Raw genomic sequence first — 20,765 nt, forward strand, 5'->3', positions numbered from 1 at the left:
TATGATCTAGAATATATATAGATATCTTTTTTTTAATAAAAGTTACATACTGCAGCTTTAATGTTAATTCAATATTTGGATGTGTGACCAACCACACCAACAGAATCATACCTGTCAATCCCTCCCACCCCCTTGACCGTAGACACCCCCTACTCAGCCCTGCTCTTGCCACTTACCTGTTAAGGTAGTTTTCTTCTCAACTGAATTCACTCTTCTGAGTGGTTAGATATTTCTCATACTAGTCTCAAGTCCTAATCTTGACAGGTATGGACAGAACGACTACCATTACAAAAACTACAGGCAGAATATAATTCCAAACCAGCAACTGACGTCACAGAAATTCTACTGCAGGAATCCAAGTGAATGGGAGAAAGGCGATTATAATCAAGCTGTTGCTAATTGTTACAAGAAATATCTCACTAAAGACAAAAACCCTCACTTTTTCTTTCGTCATAATTAATTAAATCTAAATGTATTAATTTCCTTTACTCATTTTTTAAAGGCGGTTTTAAGAAAAGCATCACGATCGATTTGTATTAGGTCTTAATAACCTAGCTCACGCGGGCCACTTCTCACCATTTGCAGCCCACGTGCACATACGAGGCGCGCGCGCGCAGATCGGGAGCGCGCGTGGAGGCGGTCCGGGGACTGCCTCGCTTCTGCTGTAATCGCTTTCCTGCCGCTGCTACCTCCAGTTAAATAGCAAGGACAACGGGAGCGAGCAGACGGCCGTGTGAGGATATACTTTTCTCGGTACCTTGGGGATTACGACGCCGAATTGCAGCATCGACGGCCAACCGGCTAGGTGAGCTCGACAACCGCCTTTTTTGGGGGGAGTAGATTGAGAAAAAAAGTAGCTAAAAAAAATCTCCCGAGAAAGAAAAGTGTCGTTTTCCAGTGAAGAAGGAGGAGGGAAGGAGAGAGAGAGGACGGGGGAGGCGGTGGGAAGAGTCTCCCTTTGTGCCGAAGCAGGGTCACCGCTCTCCCGGAGCTCCGCCGCCGCTGACCGTCCTCCGCCGGACAGAAACGCCTCCCTCTATGCGTCGTTTTTATCAATTAGTTATAAAACAAAGCAGGCCTGCTCATCTTCTCTGATCAGCGGCGCAGCCCGCAGCCGTAACCCTACTTTCCGCCTCCTCCCCCCGGCCTCGTAATGTTAGCTAGCTCCCTATAATGTTTACGGTCGCTTTTGTGGATCCGCTCGGCTGCAGTCCCCCGGTCCGACCCCCTATTGTGTGGGCTTTATCCCCGTAAACGTTTCGGTGGTGAAGTTAGCTCCCAGTTAAAGGGACATTTCTTTGCTTTTAGGGGAATCTGAACCCCCCTTTCATTTACTAGATCATCCTGAAGATTCTTTAAATCACCTTGTCTGACTCGTAAAATGTTTGTAATTTTGGTTAAAACACACGAAAATGTCTATATTGCAGCTTTTTTCCTTATAACAACACATCTTAGACATATAGTTTGTGATGAGTAATTAATTTACTGTACAAACCAGAGTAAAGCTGGGTTTTATTGATTTTTGTTTAGACTGTTAGACCTACTTCAATAATGTCCACTTTGAAAACTACAGTATTGTTTTGTTTATTTGCTGAAACTCTAAAGAAAAATAAATTTTTTGGTCCTAAAATATATCTTAGTTTGGAAATCACTTTATTTAGACTGACCACACCTGGGGTAAGTTGTTGGGGTAAGTTACCACCTACAGTGGTAGGTGCTATGTGATACCGATGTTGACACCAACATCGGTATCGGTCGATATTAGGCGTTTATCGGTCCGATAAATAAAACTGGGCAGATATGAACCGACATTTATTTTTATAAATATTGTTTCTGTTTCTGATGGTTATTTCCAAAGGTGTTGAAACAGTAGTGATAATATATAATATCGATTATTGACTATAACAGCAATATTGATATCGATATCGGGCCAAATTTTCACATCGGTTCATCCCTAATTTTAAATGCGACTTGATTCATGAAACAATATTTCTGTTAGTAAAAACATATAATTGACTTCTTTGTATTATTTTTGCGTTTTGACTACACCTTAGATGAGATCCAGATTGAGAATATTATCAAACCTACAGTAATGACAGATTTTTCAAGCTGAGTTTGATATATCCATTTGTGGAGACACATAATTAGGATTTTAATTGGATTCTTTTAGTCATCTAGATTTGATTCTACTTTAAAACTTTAACAATGGAAAACATTATTCTGTACTGATGGTCTTTTATAGACAGCTTGTCATTTGATAATTGTTTGTTCTATTTGTTAAAATACCAAAAACGATGATTTCTATACTTTCTATTTATATTGAATCAAATGTGGAAATTGCAGGCTGGTAAAACCAAAACCAGATAAGGTGAAAAATCTTCAACATATGGCGTGGAATGTGTGAAACCTTAGTTTTGGAAGTGGTGCTTCCAAATCACACTCTATAATTGGTGTACAGTAATTCATCTGAGGGTTTTGTAGATATTAGAGTGGATTTAAAGTGGTTTAGATTCCTTAAAAGCAGTAAAATATATGCTCACTGGCTTCTAGCTAATAATACCACAGATTTATCTTGAATTTTCTCCTCGTCCTTGTTTCGACCCTCATCTGATCGGTAGCTGATGCCTTTCCATGAACTGCTCTTCAGGGAAAGCAAAGGCAACCTGAAACCTCATTCAGAAGAACTCCTCGCTTATCAGACACCTAATACATATCTCTCATCTTTTATTACGCTACAACCACAACATATTTATGTTGACTTGTCTTTTTGTGCTATAGTGATTGAAGACGAGAGTTTTTCACAAATTGGGGGTCATTAATGATGCGTCCGCTTTAATCAGACTCTAATTCATTTGTTTAGAAAGTCCGGTTTGTTTTGGAGATGTGAATGCGTAAGATAACTCTGATGCGGACCAAGAAAGTGAATTCTGGTCCATCTAAAACCCTCGATCTCAGATCAGTTGCGGGATCTGGTGCGATAAGAATGCGCATGAATGCAAGCTGACCAGAGACCGCTCCCAAAGCAGGAAGTGAACTACAGCGCAGGGCATTCTGGGTAAATACAACCAAAACAAACGTGAGAGTTTAGCGTTAGCAGGAAAAATTACTCCTGTTTTTTTTTCTCCAAAAAATACAGGAGTCGTCTGATCCTCCAATCAGACGCCACCCCATTTCTGTTTACCTTTCATGAAAAAGGTTTTTTTGTGTCGTTTCCTTTGGTGGTTCTAGGTGCAGCGCCACCACAGGCTAGGAGGTTAACAGGTTTTTCAAAGGTTTGTTTTGTTTGACACAGTGTGAAAGCGAACCGCACAAGCTAGAAATGTAACAAATGTTGCAATTTTGGTCCCCAGTGGGGCCAAGTCTACCAGACTATCAGATGTGAAAACACCTTGAGATGATTTGGACAGGTGTGGAGGACGAATAGTGGTTGTGTTGGACAAATGAAGTGAAACAGGGAGCTACCAAAGAGGAGAAAAGGACAGCTAAAGGGAATCATTCCTAAATGTTATTTGCAGTTGCGGAAAAAACCATTTTATGCGTTTATTCAGATGAGAGATAAAATTGATCTTAAGTATCTTATTATCCACTGTGTGTGTAAAGAAGACAAATTAGAGCAGCAGCAGCTTTGTTTGCCTTAAATCTGGGTCAGTAAAGTCATTCAGTTAAAGTCATATCAAGGCTGCTCTTCAGCATGGCTCATATTTACTTTTTATCCCAATGTTTGCATCTGAAAATACAGTTTGTCTTTATTCTTCTTGCATATCTTTTATCAAGGTAACCTACTACGCTTCCCTGGAAAGGTTAGGATATTTTTATGGGCAATAAAAACATGTTGATTAAATTTTTTGTGCAAAGTAATTGTCAGATGATGAGCTTTTATTCTGCTCAGTTCTGCCTATTTTGAGCTCCTTTCAGATGAGATGTTTTAGGGCCTCTGTCACTTTACATCCAAATGAGCAGCCGGTGGCCGCGGCCCCCAATTCAACGCTTGCACTCGCCCGTGAAAATGGTTGCAAGCTGATGTGCAATTATACAACTGTAGCTATTTGAAAAGCATTAGTAGAGCCTCCTGGACAACCAACCGGAATGCATCCAGGCCTGTCATAACAAATTTTGCTGGACAATAAATTGTCCCCGAAGTTGTTGAGATAAATGACAATATTTTTGTTTGAGATCATTTCCTGGTAATCTAATGGCATATTGGTGCATGAACACATACTCAAAGCGCAATAAACTTTACATTTTATCATCCAGTTTTTGGTAGAAAGAGAGACAAAAGAGAAAAACGATAAATCGTGCAAATTATTGAGCTCATTTTAATTTGTTATACAATTAATTGATTTATTGTGACAGGCCTAAATGCAACAAGTGGTTTTTGGATGGTAAGTTAACCAGAAAACACTGTAAAATTAGCTGACCAAACCTGCTGGAGCTAGCTTGGATTGCTAGGTAATGGGGCTAGCTTGTGATTTGTGAAGTTACTTTCCAGAGGTTTTGAAACCTTTTTCCAGACACCAAAAACATTAATTTATTGCCAAAAAACTGCTGGATGTTTTTTTTGTTTTGTTTTGTTTTTTTTAAGCACTTGATTTGTTGGTAGAAGCAGTTAAGACCCAAATAGAAGTATGAAAAGTCCAATTTAACTCTCATTCACCTCGATATTAAGTACATTACTGGAAGCTTGTGTTGCTCGAACCAGAAATTTGGTGGCAATTTCCTCCATTCACGTTAGCAGTTGTGACTTACTTTTTTTTTTTTTTTTCCTTATTTTAGGGCCCACGATGTCCAGCGAAGTGCAGAGACCGGACGACAGCCCCAGCACGAGCGGGGGCAGCTCGGATATCGAACAAAGGGAAACTGTACCGCCTGAGCAGGATCGAGAGCAGGCACAGCCCAAAAAGAAGGAGACCAAGATCTCAAGTAAAACCGCTGCTAAACTTTCAACTAGTGCCAAGAGGTAAGCCGAGGAGCCCCAAAAAACGAAAAACAAACCAACAACCTCGGCATCATCGTTTACACAGGAGCTGTTTTGTTAGACCAAAGCTCTGTCTCCTCGTACCCCGGGGTGTGAGGTTGCATAAAAAGCCTCTGGTCCCCACAGGCGTTGTTGTTTCAGATGCTGCAGCTGTGAAGTGTCACTGCTGTCATCTGAAAGCGATATTCCCCATTCCCGTTTGTTTGTTCTTTAATGGATACGCCTCATGCTCCACAACACTTAACTCCAAGTCCGCCGGTCCTTCCCAAAAAAAAAAAAGACAGATGAGAGTTATGCAACCATGTGAGCGAAGAGTCTGCTGAGGACATGCAGTCTTTTCTTATAAAAGTGACTGATGCTGTGAGCGTTTTCATTTCCTGTGCTTCTCTTGAAGCCATGAAGCTTCCAGCACAAAAATCATGAAGGTGTTAATGACACTAATGGATAAAAAGCAGCTTCTGCTCTGACTTGCTCTTTTTTTTGTCTGTAAGAAGTACGACCGCAACTAACGATTATCTCAGTAAAAAATTCTCACATTTTATAGATTTTTCACTTAACCTAGTATTTGAAATGTATTAAAATATGCAGATAAATAAAAAGTGTAAGTGGCTTTTTTATCATCTTGTACAGTTTTGACCTAATTACTGCTCTGAATATGTTGTTTTTCAGGAAATTGACTTATTTTTGACTGTATACTCCAGTTAACGATAAATCGATTTGTAAATTAATTGATAATTATTTTAATGAATGATTGTTTTAACTCTAGAAATTAGAGACAGGAAAAGTCTCTAATTGACATAAAATGTGTAGGAAACATAGTAACACTTAAGGTCGCAATTAGTCATCGATTAATCTATTGATTTTGATGATTAGTTGATTAATCGGATAAGAAAAACCCACATTATGCAGTTTCTTCACTTAAGCCTTTTTTATACAGTATTAGAAACACATTAGGAAACAAACAAACAAATCAGTTATTTTTAATTAAGTATGAAAATAAACATTTGTTGCCTAAAATGCAGCAACACTCTTTTAGTTTATGCTTCATCTTTTGTAACAAAGGATGAATCTAAAGCTTTAAAAAATACTTTTTCAGCCTTTCTACTTGATGTAACATTGGTGCAGTGTTGAGCTAATCAATTGTTTTTAATCAATAATTGGATTTCAAAAGGTGCTTAATAGGGAATTTATTTCTGAATTTGAACCAGCTGAAGCTAAAACTTTAACAATTGAGTTCCAGGTAGAATATATTCACATTTGTTTATCTTAAATGCAAAATATACATGTATCTTTTGTATTTTTTTAGCTTAATTACAGCTCTCAGTGTGTTGTTCTTTCATAACTTGGCCTTTCTTTGAGTCTGTATGCCCCAGTTAATGATTAATTTGTTACTAAATTAGTTGATGATTATTTTGATGATGGATTAATCCTATTATTTGTGTCAGGCCTCGTAAGAATGTGTTAGCAGCACATTTTATTCCTCTGCTTTCCCTGCAGTCAGACAACACTAAGATCATTGATGTATAATTCATCTAAAATCATGAATAAACATAACTCATAACATCTATTTTCATGTTTTCTGTGCTGTGCCTTCAAAAGGACGAGGTTAAAAATACAAAAGGTGCCTTTCTGTGTGTTTGAACCTCACATTGAATAGAAAATCTTTGCTTTCCAGGATCCAGAAGGAGCTGGCAGAAATAACACTAGACCCACCTCCAAACTGCAGGTAAGGAGTTTCTGCTTTTATTTGTGTAAAGCGAAGTGGGAGCACAGAGCAGCTGTAATGGGCGCAGGCAGCAGAAACATGCTCGTTTCATGGCTACGCTGTAATGCTCCTCCTTTTGTCTGGGCTCCTATTCTGCTGCGGCTCGTGTGTGTGTGTGTTTTTGTGTGTGTGTGTGTGTGTTTGAGGGGGTAATCTCAGGTGAAAAAGAGCGACTGCAACCCATTCTTGCATTGTTGTTGCTGCACAAAGCAAACAGAAGGAAAAAAAAACAACAGGGTTCCGTTGCAGTCTGGAAAAGTCGGTAATGTGTTTTCCAGATCTGGACACGTATGGAAAATTATTTGGATTTCTTCTCCGTTTTTCTACAAGGTCTTTTCATCGTCTTGTTTATTGGAGATTGAGCGCCGTAGAAATATCTGCTAAAAATTCACTGCAAGCTTTCAGTATTTAAACTTTAAAAATCAGATAAAAGGATGAAGGCCAAATGTGACCCAAATGCGCTTTTTTTTGTCCTAATGTGACCCACGATGAGCTTCTTTACGAGTCTGAACAGTCCGATTCTAACCTCTCCACCAAAATAATCTGATCTTTGCCACTTCCATATGTGGATCTACTTTAGATATCTTATTGCTTTCAAGCCATCTGCAGTCTGAATGGTTATTTTATATGACTTTTATGTGATGGATGTGAGACATGAAACATACGTCTGCACCTGAAGAAGGCAGATGAGCTAAATACAGATGTAAACAGTGGCTGAAAATTATGATTATGAAAGAAGTATGGGTCACTGAAGTGCACCACATCACAATCAGGCCTGGTTCTGACTCCATATGCCTTTCTGTCAATGCTCTACAAAACCTTTTGCTATTAGTTGTGCTTTATTTTATTGGCTTCCTCCATTAAAATCACACGTGAATAAGTTTGTTCGTGCAATAAGTCATTAAGAAACATGCCTCGCCATCGTCCTCCCACCACTTCCTGTGTCTTCTTTGTCGTTTCCACCAGTAGTAACATGCGGTTGTTGATCAAGTGATGGGAAGAAAGTGTTTCAATTGCAGTTTGGCTCCGTCCATTATTACTTTTGTAAACAAAAAGCTGTTGTGTGACATCAACCTTCTTCTTTTACGTATGTGGATTGTTTTCATAAATTCTCCTTGCAGGCATTATGAAGTATTACACAAAAATATATCAGATTTCAGGAAAAAATCAGAATTGAGCATCAAGACTTTTTGTGTGAATGTAGCCTAAGGGTTATGTCACACCAGTTGCCCTCATGTCTTCCTTGGAGCTTTTCGTGTTGTTTCCTTTAGTGGTTCTTGGTGCAGCGCCACCACAGGCGAGGAGGGGAACGGGTTTTTCAATCAGTTTGGTTTGTTTGACGCAGTGCAGTGTGAAAGTGAACCACACAAACTGAAAATGTAACAAATGTTGCAACTTTGGTCCCCAATCGAATTGAATCTACAGGGAAATCAGATGTGAAGCCATCCAAAGAACTGTAAGTTTTAGTCTGGAAAGGCTAGAAAAACAGTCAGGAACCCTGCGCTTTCTGGGAAGAGAGCTTGGTTTTTACTCAGAATGTTTTGGTTCAGTGGAAGAAAACAAGCAGCAGTGTGACTTTAAAGCCCAGTTTTGATTCTGGTGTGATTCCACCCCCCACCATCACCTCTCTGTGCGAGGACAATGGTTATTGTGTGCAAGCGCCGCGGCTCTGAGCCTTCTGAGGAAGAGCGTCGCTCACGATGTGCATCCCTGTAAAGCCAGGGTTACTCAGAAACCGGCTTTTATTAACCCAAATAACACAGACTGACACGCCGCCGCTGATTGTAGCTCTGTTTGGCGGAGAACAGTCTCACTCTGCGTCTGCGCTGTGGTGGAAAATGGAAGCTGGTCTTTTTTCGTCCATCATGGGCACCTGCTTAAAATGATTAAGGAAAACTGCTTTATGTGACTCATCAGGCGGTTTGAAATGACTACACCCTAGACGGCCTTCTTTATTGCCTGAATTAATCACCCCTGCTGGCTCCCGTCGGAACCCCCGCCATCATTAACCATAAACATTGAGCTAACCTTTTCATTTGAGCTCATGGCCCAGTTTTGTTATTCTGCTGACGGCTGGAGGAGATGTTGTTTTCCTCCAGGACTCTAATCTTTATCTTTTCCACCTCCCTAAAAAACCCAGGTAGGCTCACATGAAGGATTTGGCTGGAGGACATAAGTAAGTAATTTGAAAGTAAAATAATCGCCATCTGATATTTCACAGCCGTCGTCTTGGCGGGGGAGCTAGTTGCCCGGGAAACAATTAAGCTTCTTGGGGATTATCCTTTTATTCCTGCGTGTGTTCCCTTTCCTACGTTCTAAAATGATTCCTGGATCTAACGACGTGTCTTCTGTGATGTTTCCTCCAATCGATTAATGACTACAGGGGTCAGACGCATAAAAATATCACACGGCACATTTTACACATGCTCACATGAGCGAGCACGGACCGCAGAGGCCTGTGCACCACATGCTTGCGGTTAGGTTAGCCTGAAAGGTTATTCTTTTCATTTACGGTGACAAATGGAGACGCAATCTGTCCCCCCACCTCCCGCCCTTCCTCGAGTTGCGTTCAAGAGATTCATGCGTTTTCATTGTGCTGCTTTGGAGCATTCTGCCGCCTTGAGACAGAAAGATTACCAGAGTAAATAGAAAAATCTGTTTCAATTGGTTTTTTTGTCATTTAGTAATGAAAAATCAACCTGGAACTGAGTAACTGCTGCCATCCAACATTTCTAATAACTTGATAATGGATCTTTTGGGTAGTTGTTGAGTTGTGATCCTTTATTTTTTGCAGAATTGTTTTAAATGAACTTCATTTGCAGGCAGGGATTCAGCTATAGAGACGTTTTATATCGGTGACAATAAAGGTAAATCTATTCAGTCTAATTCTATGCTTTGCGCTCTGAGAGACATCAAGCTTTATTCTTTAAATTGTACTTTCTGAATCATTTGAAGGGTTTGTTGAAGTTTATATTTTTATGTTTGACCAACCTATTTGAGTTTCTTAGTTATTTTATGTTGGCTTTTATGCTCTTAAATGCGCTGACAGAAAAGTTGTGTTGTTTTCAGAGCGGGGTAGTAGCTTGCTACATTACTCAATTATATTGAGTAACTTTTTGAAGAAAAAAATTACTTTTAGGAGTATTTTTACTATGTTGTACTTTTTACTTCTACTTGAGTAATTTTATTGTGAAGTATTTCTGTAAATTGAGTAAATAAAGAAGCAGTTAAACCCAAATGGAAGCATAAAAACAAGCAAAATGTGAATCTTGCGTAATGGATCCTCTTCTATATTGTTAAACATAGAAGCCCACTATTTGCGTCTTATTTCTAGTTTGTTTAATTTTATCACCTAAAGGATATTACTATTAACAACAAAGCATTCAAATGGAAACTAATGAGTTTGTTTTAATGTATCATGGGATTAAGTGATTTATTACGACAGGTCAAAGATCTAAAACATCTTGAAACCAAAGATTTAAAAGGGTGCAAATACTTCTTGCATGCTCTGTGCAGGTTCTCTCCTCTGAATTGAGCTGCTCTGGTTTCAGTTTCCTCATGCTGTTGATAAAAGCTGTAATGAATGGAGAGTTTTGCTGATGATCTAATTTAAAGCTTGCCAGACAGGAGCTGCCAGCTTCATAAGCGTAATAAAACTCTAATGCTTTTTCATCAGGCCTCTATTTAAAGTCACTATGATAACACTTAGCTGCATTTAAAGCCATTATTTCCTCATTACATATGCTGCCTGTTTGGATAAACCGAGCACAGTAATGCATTGTGTAACATTTCCAAGCATCAAATCTGTGTAACAAAGTGTGGTGTCACTTACCTTAAAATCACAAGCAGCCGTTTCCACTTGACACCAGGTTTTATCTGCCTCTCGGCTTTGTGACGGCTTGCTCGTCACCTTGGCAGTTGTCGCGCATCAGAAGAGCAGGAACACGCCGAAGCCCCGGAGGATTTGACACAGCAATTATTCTCGCTGTCATACACTTCCAAGTGAATTGCACAGGCAGCTTGTGCTTCCTCGCCTGTTGAAGCGTACCAAGCTGCTTTTTAGTGGCTGTTTTTTTTTTTTTTTTGCTGGGTGTGCAAATATTGCTTCGGTCTTGCAGGAAAATACATTTATTTGATGCTATAACGGATACAATTTTGCAGTGTTATCTGTAGGCCTGTTGCAATATAATCAATTAATCGCATGATGAATTGGTACAAATTCAGTAATTTTCACTTGCATGATTTGTCATTTTTCTCTTTTTCGCTTTAGTCTGATGCTTTGGTTTCAACTAGTCCTTTGGAATATTTTTTTTGTCTCCTTAGGCTTCATATTTCATTTTATTTGCTGTTTGTTTTGTTTATTTGTGATAATTAAAATGTCTTTCAGTTCCAGTGTTTAAATGTTCATTAGAATTTAAAGTTTATTCATTTTTGAATGTGTTCTTGCGTTATTTTGTCACCATTACCATATTACTTGAAAATGGTCTCAAAACAACAATATTATTGATTATTACAATAACTTCTGCCTCTCTCGACTTTGTGACGGCAATGTATCATCTAGCACCATTTGTTATTGTGACAGGCCTTGTTATCTTTATTGCTGGATGTATAAAGCTGGTATCCCAGTACTTTATTTTTTTAGTTTTATTCATCAAGACACAATAGAAATAAACTAGTTTTAATCGGGTTTAAACAGAATTTCACCTCTGGTTAAAGCGGACTAAACGGGGAGAATGCATCCTTAAATTCAAACTCTAGATCATTTATCTAGAAAGTCTGGTTTGTTTGGGGAGATGTGAATGTGTGATCCATCTGGTCCCCTTAAAAACCTCTGTCTCGGTTCGATTGAAGTGAACTCTGGTACGGTTTAAATTCATATCTGAATGTAGGCAGACAGGAGACTGCTCCAACAGCAGGAAGTGGACTATACAGAGTGCAGGGCATTCTGGGTAAATGCAACCAAAACAAACATGAGAACCTAATGCTAGCGAGTGAAATGAGTTGTGGTCTTTTACCAAAGGCTAAAGAAAGTCCTACAGTCGATAAAATCTGACACCACTCCCTTTTTACTTACATTTTGTGAAGAATGAAGTTGTGCTCATGTCTTCTTCAGTGGTTCGTGGTGCAGCGCCCCCACAGGCGAGGAGGGGAACAGGTTTTTCAATCACTTTCATTTGACTCAGTGTAAACAGTGTAAAATTGAACCACACCAGCTGGAAATTCGCTTCCACACTGCTTTGTATCAAATGAGCCAGTCTAATTGAAGAACCTGTTTTTGCTAGTTTTTTTCCCAATTAAGTGAATTCCTTGGTTGATGTTCATCTGCATTCAATCTAAAAACAAAAACAGAGTTATAACAGTTTTGGGTTATAAAAATTCATTGTTTCATTGTTTAGTTTTATTTAGTTGTGACATTTTGTGTGACAAATTCAGATAGTTTTAATTGGTATTTAGATGTTTGCTCATTTTTCTTATTGGTTAAATATTGTTTATAGTAGTAGCTTTAGTTTTTCATTCTTTGGTTGATTTTTAGGTGCAGAATTCAAAAAGGTCAAAGTTTTGTATTGTGATTATGTATAATGAATACTCAACAGAAGATACAATTTAAAAAAAAAAGTTAAATTATTGAACAACCAGCCGACTCCGCCGTTTTCTCCCAACTGTTGCTGTTGCCATTTTGCCACCAGGTGGAAAATGGAGTAACTTAATTTTCCAACACTGTTCGTATTGGGGGAAAAACAATCACATCACATCAAAAGGCCAATAAATGGATTGATAAACACAAAGACTAAGGTTATTATACCTATAACTTCATGAACACGTGATGTAGTTCCTCTTAGTTTTTCCCCATCACCGTTTTTTATTTATTTCAGTTAATGACAATGTTTTCTCAGTTATAGTTTGCGTTAACTGTTGAGTTTTAGTTGATTATAATAACCTTGTAAAAGAGGAAATCTGAGGAGCTTCAGGGTTCGAAAACTTTGGTATTTTGCCTGGAATAAACATCTCAATGAAAACCGGTGTAGACAAATGTTTTGGCTTCTCTCTTTATCTCTCATCTTATCTCTCCGCCATCCTCCCCCTCTCCTCGGTTTGTCATAAAAATACACCTTTCCGCCTCCCAGTTTGCGTTTCCTCTAAAATCTGCGCCTGTGTGTCATTTGCATGTGTTTCTGCAGCGGTGTAGCTGATTTGCAGACGCTGACATTTCCAGGCTATGATCCAAACAGACACTTTGTTAAAATAGTAGTTAATGGTGATGTACCTTTCCGGTTTGAGCCGTTTCATCTCCCGCCGCGGATGGTCAAACGAACACCCATTATGTCTGCGGAGAGGAGGAGCAGAGTAATGTTCAGCAGCAGAGATGCGATGGTAAGTGGCAGGTTTTTGGCTCGGATCGTCCAGATTCAAAGCGGAGGGGAAAGGGCATTTCTTAGAGCTGCTTTTGGTCACTGATATTCAACACTGGCAGTAGTGGAATCCCTTCCTCCAGAAATGGAGATTAAATGTTTTCCTCCTGCAGCAACTTGGAAAAATTAAATGCAACAAGGCTGCAATTTGTGCTGCGCTTTGGTAGCAAGTGCTGCTCCGTTTCTTTTGTCAGCTCTGGTTGCTGAAAGTAGAGGAAACCAGCAGCTGAAGTGAAAGTAGATAAGGTTGTGGGAAAGTTTTCCGGCTAATTTATGTGACGTTAATTAGAGAAAAGGTTTGGTTTCGTGATAAATTCAACCAATAATGGGATTAGTATTTTATTTAGATTTGTTTTGCTTTAAAATATAATAAATATTAGTGTGTTTGCTGTTTTAATGCTGGATTATCCCTTCCTTAATATAAAGTAATTTTTTTATCAAGTGTTTTTTGTCTGCCTAAAATATATTTTTAAAGAAAGAGGTGAAAAAATTACTTTTGGATCAATATTTTAGGAAGGTGTTTATATTTGGTAATAACCAGAGTTTGGTAGTAACTGGTTACATTTACTCAATTACTTGAGTATTTTTTAATGTACTTTTAGGAGTATTTTTACTACGCTGTGCTTGTTACTCGAGTAAAATTTCTGGATTTTCTACCCACTGAATGAAAAACAAACACGTTTTAACCAAAAAGCCACCAGACAGACACACACCTGTAAGTTTTTGTTAAAGTTTTATAAGTTTTTGTTTTTTTTATTATTATTGAAAGAAACTGATTTGGAATTTTTTTTTTGTCTGATATTATTTTTTTTGTTACTTATGAGTTATTTTCATTCTTAAAATACCTAAATTTCCACTTAAATTTGCGTTTTTGTCCATCTGATAATGTAATTTTTAAGTATTAATTAATTGATAGTTGATCAGTTACTCTGTACTTGAGTAGACTTTTTACCAAATACATTTTTACTTAAGATTTTTGGCTAATCTGCCCATCATTTGTCTTAACGAGACTTTTGATTTAGTGTCAATGTTTTGAAAGTGTTTAAACTTTTCAAAATCACCCTGATGTCACCATTGAATGTTACATATTTAGCATCTCCATCTGAATTATATTATTTAGAAGAGCTGGGTTTTCTATTGTTTCTTTGGATCACAGGCTCTCTGTATTATCAGCTCTGCTTCTGCTGGTTTTTTCTTCCTGTGATGTGAAAACAAGTTGCAACATCGATAAGGTGAAGTTTTAATTTATGAAAGTGTCGCTCACTTCTTCTTCATCTAAACCTGAGGCAGTGCGGTTGAGGAAATGACACGACTTTCAATCAAGGCAGAAATCTGTGCATAAGTTGGAATAACAGTTGCTATATGGATTTTATGACCAAATAAATAAGAATAATTTCGTCTTTTCTAATAAACCTGGTTCTATTAGCAGCTTACAATTCTGCCCAACAATATTTAGCATAATTCCTGCTGCGTTTGAGTCACTTGTTTGTCAATGGAAGTTTCAATGATTTAAAAATAGAAAATGAAAAGACTTGACGTGTTCGTGTTAGAAACTTCAACCACAAAGCTTTTTTTACAGGGTTTCCCCTCATCTGTCATAATTCCTACTCAGCTTTGATGTTTTAATGTTGATTCTGCTGCCACTTACTGGTGTGGCAGTAATATTTCAGCCTGTTTATTTGTTTGTGATTCATCACTCAAATTTAAAAGCAGTAATATCTGGACAAAATGATCCAAAGTTGCTGTTTGTTTCCATGTGTTCTCTTATTTCAGTTGAATGTTTTATTTGAGGCGCCGTTTTCTGGTGCAACTTTTTAGAACCAGGATTAACACCATTCATCTGTTTGAAACTGATTTTATTATTGAATAAACCATTTACCATTAATGTAGTAATATTAGTACTTCAGAGCTCCTTAAAGGTGCTTTTTCCATTTGAGTCTCAACTGGCTCTAAAATCAACAAAGCACTTAAAGAATACGCTGCCATTTTTGTCAACAAGTTAATGTGTTTTGGTCTGAAAAATGATCCCTTTTAAAAACCAGCAGAATGTAACGTCACAAATCGCTGCTAGGTAACGCTGCGGCGTTACCTAGCAACCTTAGCTGACCCCACCCCGTTACCTGGCAACCCAGACTGAGCTCCAGCACGTTTGATCAGCTAGTTTTACCACTGTATGCGCTGTACAATGGCTGCTGGAAAAGACGAGTGTTTTTGCCTTTCCGCCCAGAAACCACTTGCTGCATTCTTGCTGTTTGTGCAGGATGCTCTACTTCTGCTTTTCAAGAAGTATGGCTGCATCTGTTTGCAGCCATTTTCACGCATGAGTGTAATTTTTGAGTTGGGGGCGAAGCCAGCAACAGCTTATTTGAATTTAAAGTGACAAGACGAGCTAAAACATCTCATTCTGAAAGGAGCTCAAAGTAAACAGATCTGACTAAAATCTAATTATCTAAGATGGTTTTGTGCAAAAAGGATGGGTTGCAGAAATGATTTTCCATCATTTTCGTCTTGATGTGGTAAAATATGACCGTTCTGCTTCAAATTTTTGCTCCGCCTGGACCAGATTTTCCTGCTTCTCACCCAATTTGCTTCCTTAAATTTTTTTTTTGTTTTTTTAGCCGTTGTTCCTGGTGAGTCACGTTTTTGTAGCAGCATGACTAATTTCATTAGGCGGCCTTGTTTAACGTGAACTAAACGAACCGGCTTGGTATTTAGCTTGCTGCTCATGAATGATTCGTATCTCATTGAGTTGGTGCTCAGGTTTTCCGTTTCATCTGGAACTGTTTGGATTAGGAGCGAATTGTCATTTTCAAAGCTGTTTACGTTTGATCCCATGAAGCCTCCTAAATGTGAGGATTTGCTCCCTGACGGTAAACTAAATAATCCTTGAGCCTTTTTCACTTTTGCCTGACATTTTATAGATTACAAGATTAACCAAAAAAGGAAATGCTCACTGATTGTGAAAATAATCCCGTCTTGCAGCGCCGCGTGGTGCTTTGTTTTCGCTCTGGTTGAAGCTTCAGCTGGCTTCTTTGTTTGCAGTTTCTCCTTTTGTTTGGTTACAAAATACAAAGGTGCTGCCAGGAAAAGTCAGGAATAAAACCCAAACTGCTTTGAGTATTTATCAGGTCTGGATACATGTGAAAAAAGAGAAAATATAGAACTAAAGATGTTTTTTTTTCCCTAGCATATCAATTTCCATTTATATATTTAATTTACTGACTCATTAATCTGCATGCTTGTCATCCATGCATTCATCTAGTCACTGCTGATCTCTATAAAAATGAGGTTATAGGACAGAGAACACTGTAAATTAGTAGGTTTGCAACTAATTATTTTTAGTAATCAATTATTCTGGCGATTAATCGCCTAAAAATTTGGCATGCATTAAGGTTTTTCATTTAATCGCATAAGCCTTTTTTACACGGTGTTAGAAATGCATTAAAATATGCAAACAAGTCGGTTTCTTTTTTTTAAAATAACAAAATAAACATTTTATTGATTGCTATAATATAACATAGCATTCCTTTAGTGACTTTGAACTGGGTTAAACCAAAATTAAAAGTTTTGTGTTTACAAAAGTAGTTTTATCTTAAACATATATATACTTTATGAAGTTTTAGCTTTTTTTAAGTTATAGTTAACAATCATTTTCTAAATCAATTAATCAGGTCTTATTTGTCAAGTTGTTTTACTTATTTGATGAAATTTTTTGATTTATTTTGATGTTTTTTATGATGTTCAGCATTTTGTTTATTTAAAGTTGGTTTTACCGAGTTGATGATTATTCCAATAGTTGATTAATCACGATTAGTCCGATTGTTTCAGCCCTTAGAGACTGGAAAAGTTTGGAATTGTGACCTGAAAATGTGTAGCAGTCATTTATCGTGGGCATTTATCATATCGTGTGTCATTTAGCGTGAAAAATTCTCATAAGTTTTTGTTATGATACATTTCTGTTATTGATGTTAAATATAAAAATTTAACTGACCGTATGATCGGAAAAATTGTTTTTTCTATTTTCTGCAGCTTCTGTTCAATAAACATTAGCAAATTCAGCATAAATAGGATTAAATGCAGTTACTGTGTGCATTTATTGATATCAATCACACTTTTTTAAAGTCAGTTTTGTCTTGAGAAAGACTATTTCAAATGCTTTTCAAGAACAATATTTGTTTATGGGGCTGCGAAAGCTGTGCCATGCAGTCACAACCAGAGGTAGGTAAAGTACTCAAAAATTTTAGTCAAGTAAAGGTACTTCTACATATTTTTACAAAAGTAAAAGTAAAAAGTAGCTGTCCAAGAAATTACTCGAGTAAAAGAATATTTGGCAAAATGTCTTCTCAAGTACTGAGTAACTTATCAATCACTTAACATTTAAAAAGTATATCATTGGATGGATCAAAATATAAAGCTAAGAGGAAATTTTGATATTTTAAGGACAAAAGTGACAATTTGTATAAGTAACAAAAAATAAAACCAGGCAAAGTAATTTTTGCCAAATCAGTTTCTTTCACTAAAAAACGTATGAAACTTTAACAGAAACTACAGGTGTGTGTCTGGTAAAGTTTTGGTTAAAACATGTTTGTTTTTCATTCTGGGGGTAGAAAATCCAGAAATTTACTCGGGTAAAAGTAGAAATTCTTCATAATAATATTTATCAATTAAAAGTAAAAAGTACAGCGCAGTAAAAGTAATTTATTTATTTTTTTTCAAAAACGTTACTCAGGTAAAGGTAATCGAGTAAATATAAATAGTTACTACCCAACTGTGGTCACAGCCATACAGTTACCTAAAAATTAAGTAGTTGTTTTTTTAATCATAATCTGTATCAGTATCACAAAATATCGTGATAAAGTTTCCTAAGGACCATTCGCTGTGAAGAAGCGCTAGGCTACGCTCCGGCAGATTTCCAGTTGTGATGCAATGCTCTTAAGAGTTGCCACAGCTCAGCTGCATGCTGCAGGCACCCATGCTGCGGCCATCGCATGCTGCGGCCATCGCATGCTGCGGCCATCGCATGCTAACCTACTCCTAGTGGCGACATGAATATGCATCTCTGATCTTCATCAGGAGAGAAACGAGGCTCTCCTTTGTTGTAGGTTCTGACCTTCAGTTGTGATGGGATCATCTTTGTGTCTGTCATGGCTGCTTATTAGTTTTGTGCAAGGCCCTGGGGGGATTATGTGTGAGTGACACAGCCGGCATCGTTTTTCACAGCGTTACCATTAAGCACAGCAGGGGGTGGAGGCCATCAATATTCATGAGGGGGGAGGAAGAGGAAGACTTGGGGTGAGAGTCAGAAATACCTCCTGGTTGTTAAAGGTGATCGCCGTGTTGTCAGAGGCAGAAGCTGTGAAACAAACGTCCGCTTCAAGCCTGGGTGTGCAAACAGGCCAAACTGTAAAACATTTTCTTAATGTTTTTTTCTTCCATTTGGGTCTCTACTACACTGCAAAAACACAAAATCTTACCAAGTATTTTGTTTTCTAGTGCAAAACCTTGGTACACTTGAAATAAAACAAAACTAACTTATAAACTTTTCATCAAAATATGAGCTTGTTTTAAGTGAATAATTCCTTCATAGTCAAAATAAAAAATAATTGTAATATATTGGCAGATTACTTCTCTTAGATCAAGACGTTTTAAATAAAATAATCTGCCAGTGGAACAAGTACTTTTTCATCATATTAAGGAATTGTCTTAAAACAAGCTGCCATGTCTTACTGAACAGTTACTTGTAAGGTATTTACATTAGAAAATAGGCAAAAATATGTATATTCCATATTTTTTGCTTCTTTTGTTTGGGGGCATGTGATATTTTAAACATTTATTTTATAAGTACTCACTAGATTTAAAAACTACTCATACATGAATACATACAAAACCACACATTACATTTAGTACGTCAAAGACAGTGCAAAATAGGCAAATAAATAGAAATTTAAACTAATTTGGGTAACAAAAACAGTCTGAAATCAGCTACCAAATGTAAATAAAAATATTTAAATACACAAATGAAACAAACTGTTGTGGTTCAACAGAGCAATAGTTTTAAAAACAAAGCAAACATGATGTGCAAAACTAACAATCTTGTTTTAATATAACAGTATTTTCCTTTTAAAATGCAAAACACTTAAAAAAAACCTGCACAAAGTAAAAGCTTGTGCTCTCTTCCTAGTAATCTGGAACTTTAGTTTTAATTTCTCCCATCTGTTGTGAAGTAATGACTGTCAGTGTTTTTGATTTTTTAGCTCTCATCGTGGCAGACCTGTGGATTTGTTGCTTAACTAACAAAACAAACACTGGTAGACATTTTGCCTGAAATGAAGCTAATTTTACATATTTTCCATTGGGACTGTAATGATACAATATTCTCACAATGCGACATGATACACACACGATATTCTGCTCACGATACGATTCAATACACTTTTGCGATTTTCTGAATGATTTTAGAGGGACAGAGTGATTTTGGTGACATTTTGTGACTGTTATAGAGTTGGATTGAATTAATTTAACTGAAAACTGATTAAAAGCACCAACTACACAACACCTGGCTCTGGTTGGACACAGACTTAAAGTCGACAGCTGGACAAAATGAATCAAAGAAGTGGTGAGAAAACATGTTTTTTAAATTGAAACAGTACAAACTGTAGCTTACATGCATTTATAAAGTAAATAAAGTGCACCAAGTACCTGCTCTGAATAGTTTGATACCTTTTTAACCCTTAACATCTGAAGGAATCACTCTAAGCCTGATGACTGAATCACTCTCCTGGCGAAGCAAGGAGTTAGTGAGCAAGGTGACAGTTGGATGTTACGATACTTGCGGATGAATATCGATTTTTTTTTTTCCTAGGAAAGAAAATATCGATATATATCGCAAAATCGATGTTATTACACAGCCCTATTTTCCATACATTTTTTCATGAATTAACCATATTCATATCTGACTGACATAAATTTGACTCAGACCTCAAGTTTCTGTTTCTCCACATCATTTTCAGAAGAAATGGTGCAATTTTGGTACCTTTTTGTGTGTTTATGTGCGTCGAACGAATTTCTTCTCTAGTAAACTGGACCGTTTTTCTCCTCTCATGCCTTCCTGGATGGAAAATAAACGAATGTTCCCCAACGGAACGAAGCCGAGCCGCCAACAGGAACCTGCGTTTTGATTGATCCACAGTGATTTCCGTTGTGGCAGTGAATGCTGTCCGCCTTGATTCATGCGTGTCATTGAATTCTCTGTGTTCTTGTTTGTGAGGTAATTTTCCAGCAAACATTTGTCCGCGGTGTTATTAATGAGTCTGTGGAGAAGCATCACTTTAAGCGCTTCTGGAGCGACTGAATGGCAACCTGAGGCAGATGTGAGGGCAAATAGTCGAGTCTTTTGGTAATCCTAGTGGATTCTGACTCTTAAAGTCTTAAATCACACTTGGGCTGAAACGATTAATCGTGATTAATCAATTATTGAAATAATCAACTAATTTAGTAACTGATTAATCGTTAACTGGAGTATACAAACTCAAAAAAGATGGAACAAAACACACAACTGCACAAATATATAAACATGTTGCATTTGAGATTATAAAAAGCTTCTTTATCTATAAAT

The 20,765-nt window shown here is 37.4% G+C and overlaps 1 protein-coding gene across 1 annotated transcript in view; it reads left to right on the forward strand.

Moving 5' to 3' along the window:
• Window positions 1-664: 664 nt before the first annotated feature.
• Window positions 665-20,765, forward strand: part of LOC103477709 (ubiquitin-conjugating enzyme E2 E2) — a 43,463-nt gene continuing 23,362 nt past the window's right edge. Inside the window, exons 1-3 of the mRNA XM_008430993.3 lie at window positions 665-805; window positions 4,774-4,957; window positions 6,651-6,701. Coding sequence (XP_008429215.1) covers window positions 4,782-4,957; window positions 6,651-6,701 — 227 coding nt within the window. The 5' untranslated portion in view covers window positions 665-805; window positions 4,774-4,781. The remainder of the gene's footprint in view (window positions 806-4,773; window positions 4,958-6,650; window positions 6,702-20,765) is intronic.

Source organism: Poecilia reticulata, chromosome 16, assembly GCF_904066995.2.
Source record: "Poecilia reticulata chromosome 16, P_reticulata-male-v2, whole genome shotgun sequence".
In the NCBI taxonomy this organism is placed as follows: Eukaryota; Metazoa; Chordata; class Actinopteri; order Cyprinodontiformes; family Poeciliidae; genus Poecilia; species Poecilia reticulata.